This window comes from Parus major, chromosome 1 (assembly GCF_001522545.3).
Source record: "Parus major isolate Abel chromosome 1, Parus_major1.1, whole genome shotgun sequence".
Classification (NCBI taxonomy): domain Eukaryota; kingdom Metazoa; phylum Chordata; class Aves; order Passeriformes; family Paridae; genus Parus; species Parus major.
In genome coordinates, this window is record NC_031768.1 from 113582728 (window position 1) to 113587022 (window position 4295).

General features: G+C 55.9%; 1 protein-coding gene across 1 annotated transcript in view; it reads left to right on the forward strand.

Annotated features, from left to right (window-relative positions):
- Positions 1 to 282: 282 nt before the first annotated feature.
- The window catches only part of SLCO2B1 (solute carrier organic anion transporter family member 2B1), a 36103-nt gene continuing 32090 nt past the window's right edge, over positions 283 to 4295 (forward strand). The window contains exon 1 of the mRNA XM_015649197.2: positions 283 to 541. Within this exon, the coding sequence (XP_015504683.1) occupies positions 410 to 541 (132 nt within the window). The 5' untranslated portion in view covers positions 283 to 409. The remainder of the gene's footprint in view (positions 542 to 4295) is intronic.

The following is a 4295-nucleotide window of genomic DNA, read 5'->3' on the forward strand; positions in this document are numbered from 1 at the left end:
AGCAAGAGAGTTCTGGGGAAACATTGAAAATGAATTGTCCGGGGTTAGATAAACAAAGCTTCCCTTTCCCAAATCTCATGATTACACCACAGCTTCAAAACTTACAGAAAAATAACCCTGCAGATAAAGCAAATTGAACAAGGAAACGAACACAAGGAAACTGCCCTGGAGGAAGGGGACCCTTGCAGGGAGGGGAGAGGGGACTGGAGCGGGGGGGAAAGCCAAGCCCAGTTTGGACTGGGACTGGGTAAGCAGCACCCAGAGCCCTGGCTCAGCAAACCGCACAGCTCTCGGGGATTGCAGCTTCAGGAGACGGCAAACACAAAAATAAAAGAAATCCCGCAGAAAGGGATTGCAAAAGTTGCAAAGGCTTTTAGGAGTGCGGACGAAGCCCCACCTCCACATCCACATGCACACACAGCCCGGAGCCGTCCCCACCTCCGGCCCGGCAGGAGCCCGAGCCAGCGGCCCCAGCGCTGCCGGCACACGGAAACTTTGGGCTCCCAGCGCCGGGGCTGAGGCTCGGGACAGCCCTGGAACCGTGAGTATGAGCATGGCAGCACCTGCCCGCTGCCGGGGGATGCTGGGGATCACTCCCCAAGGGTGAAGTTTCTCACGCTGCTTTTCCCCGCCTGGTTTTGCGAGACTCCTGGATCCGCTGGGGCTCGGGAGCAGCTTCAGAGGGGAAAAGCGACTCCTGTTCGGAGCCAGCCTTCTGCACGTGTGCTTTGTCGCTTCCTCTCTGCTTGTGCTTATTTATTTGAGGGTCCTTTTTCTCCCCGGTGAGGCAGCTCCACTTGTTTGTCCCATTGCAGGGAATTTTCCCAGTTTTCCCAACACCCGAGACTGCCCCGGTGGGTTTGTCTTGTGGTTTCACTTCTGTCCTGGCAATGGCTCTTTCCTGCCCTGGCTGCCGCAGGGAGAGGTTTGGGAGAGCCTGGCCGAGCCAAACCTCTCCAGCAGGGCACTGCTTGGGAGGAGAGCTGATCCATACAGCCCTGGAGTCATGGAAAGCTCTGGGATCAGGGCTGAGCTGCTCCTCTGCCTGCTCCTGCTGAGCTTTTCCCTGGCTGCAGGGATCTGGGAGCAGCAGGCTGTTTGCTTCCTGCTGCATCCTGCAAATGGGGGAGCTGCTGTGTCCCTGCAAGCCTTTGGGGTGCCCCTATCCCGGGGGAGACAGCCGTGGGAACAGCCTGTCCTCCCTGGAACACGGACATTTAAGTCTGGGGTGACATCGGCCACACTTGCTGCTTCTGTCAGGTGGCAGCTGGGGTGTCCCTGGGCATGGGGACCCCGGGACTGCTCTGCAGGCATGGGGTGGGAACATGTCCCATCCTGTGTGGGAGCTGCTGCAGCCCTCTGGTTCCACCCCCTCTGGAGATGGCTAACCCTGGCTGGGCAGCTCCTGTGGCAGGAGGGAAGGGCACTGTGTGTCCCAAAAAATGGTGGCTGCCCCTGGATCCCTGGAAATGTTCCAGGCCGGGTTGGACACTGGGGCAGTGGGAGGTGTCGCTGCCATGGCAGGGGTGGGAATGGATGGGCTCTGAGGTCCCTGTGACCCAAACCCTGCTGTGAGTGTTGAGCTGTGCAGCCTGAGTGAGGTTCTCCCCCACCCTGGATACATCCAGATACATCCAGAGCTGCTCTCTGCTTCAGGCAATTCCCTCAGAAAGCTTCTGAGGGGCATCTTGGGAGCTCCTCCTGGCCCCAAGGTGGCTGTGAGACCCTGTCAGCCTCCTGTCTTGCTATTGTTCTTGTTATGCTGTTTTACAACACACCCTCCTTTCTCTCCATGTTCCCTGCTACTTTTCCAGTTTCCCCGTGTTTTCCAGCCATCCTGCTGGGCACAGGTGGCATTTCCAGCCTCTGCAGTGCCTCGTCCTGGCTCACCCAAACCCCAAACCCTGCAGGGCTTCTTGGCCTCCTCCCCTCCCTGCAGTAGCCCGGGGCTCTCTGTGACCTGGGTTGGTCACAGTTAGATCCCAGCTCCCGTTCCTCTGTGGTTCCTGGCTCCCAGTCTGCTCCCAGTGGGTCACTGGGGCTCCCAGTCTGCTCCCAGTGGGTCACTGGGGCTCCTAGTCTGCTCCCAGTGGGTCACTGGGGGTGCTGGTCTGCACCGTGCTCTCTCCCGGACCTGCCTCATGTGCCCTGCCTGCAGGTGGATTAAATATTGGGTGTCTTGAGCCATGATGTGGCCGAATGTGGATTTGAGGGATGGCTTGGGAGCTTCATTTCCCACCTCAGCACCTGTGATTGGCCCCGCTGGCTTTGGAAAAGGTGATTTTCTAAGGAAATGGAGGCAGTGTGGGAGGCAGAGCAGGCAGTGAGGGGAATTCCAGGCATGATTTGAGCACCACAAGGCTCTGAGGTGTCATCTAGGGAAAACTGAGAGCGAGGGCATGGCTGGAGAAGCCCTGGATCAAGGCCACACCCGGGGCTGTAGGAAAGGGCTTGTTGCTGACAGCAGCTTGGCTGGGGACAGTTGTGGCTCCAGCTGCAGGTCCAGGCACTTCCAGGAGACAATCTCCATTTCCACTGGATGCTCTTGGTGCCCTGAGCGTACAGATGACAGTGCACTCTGCTAATGTGAAATAATGGAAGAAGGACATTGAGTAGTTCCCTCTGCTGCCCAAAATACCGGCGTTTCCTCCTTTTCCTGTGCCAGCTCCAACCCCCACCAGCTGCTCCGGGCTGGGGCTTCACTCCAGCACTTGGCTCATTGTCCATCTTCACCCAGAAATGTCACCAGGTCTCTCCCACCCACAGTGTTTCCTCTGCTGTTCACAGCCAGCTCCTCTCTTGCTGGCTAAGGAATTTTCTCACTTCCCTAAGCTCTACTCAGTTCCCTTTCCTGGCAGCAGCATTTTCCTGCTTCTGCTCTTCCATCCATCCCTTTTGCTTGCAGGTGGTCAGTGTCATTCCCAGCTCCTGGTGAAGCAAATTTTACTGGCCACCTCCAAAATTCAGGGATGTTGATCCCTGGGTGAGTGTGGAGAGAGTAAAGGGCTGCCCTTGAATGTCCCTTAGAAAGAAATAGGATTGGGGTGTAGCTGCTCCTCATGGAATACTCAGCATGACGAGCAGGTCAGTGGTACTGGGCAGAGAACCATGAGTGCAGATGGAGAATCTGGGTTTGTTGGGACTTTTTTTTTCAGATGTTATAGATAATAAATAATAAATAGATATCATAGATAATAAATAAGCTCTGGTTTGCTCCAGGAGGGCTCAGCTCCAGGGAACTGCTGGGGTTTCCACTCAGGATGTGTGTTCAAGGCATGGGGCTGTTGCAGGGGCTCTTGCTCCTTGTTTTGCAACAGCTTCCCCTTCAAAAATTCATTTTTCTCACCAGTGGTGTCTGTGTCCCTGGAGCCACTCTGGCTCTGTCCATTTCCTCCAGCTGCTCCTTGCACTGCAAACTCTCACGGATTTCAGGAGGACTCAGCACAAAATGTGGTTTTTCTCAGTCTTCACTCCTGTCCAGGCAGCAGTGAAGTAAAGAGGGGATAAAACTTCAGGAAGGTATTTATGGTGTATGAAACCCCAAGTGGGGGAAGCTGTGGTTTGGGGTCACTTCTCCTGGCAGGTGTTTGTCCGCAGAGCCAAGCACTGCCTGCAGCCTGTGGAAAGGCAGATTCCTGCTGGAATCAGGCTCTTCATCCTTCATTCAGCACTTTAACTCCTATCCAGGGGTTGGAGCTGCTTGAAGCAGGAAGAGTTTCCCTGCCAAACACAGAGGAGGTGGTGCTGAAATAGAAAATTCCCTCCGAGGAAGGAGACGAGGCTGAGCCACTTCTGTCCATCCCAGGGCAGGGGGCTGGGCATTCAGCACCTGGCTCCATCCAGGAGAAACCAGCGACTTTTTTACTCAAAGTGCCACATAAAATGTTGGAGGGAAGGAGTGAAACTGGCAAAGGGTTTGGCAAATCTCACAAACCCTTGAGCCACAGCACAAACCTGCAGGTGACAGGGGAGGAACAAGAGCAGGGGCAGTTTTATGATGCTGCTGGTGCATGGAGAGGGATGCACCCCCCGAGAGCCTGGGAAGCAGCAGGAGCAGAGGGTGGGGAGGGGGTCTCAGCATGGCTGCAGACCCTGACAGCTCCACGGCCCTGGGCAGCCTTTGAAAGCAAAGCCAAGTGAGTCATTCCTGGAATTACGCAATTCCAACCTCGCTGCTTATGTAACTCCAGATCCATCTCCCTCAGCCACAGGCTCTGGGACTCCCTCCCTCCTCACTCAGAGCCAGAGCTGCTCCAGGTCACTTCCCCCTCAGAAGGAAAAGTCACCCCTGGTGC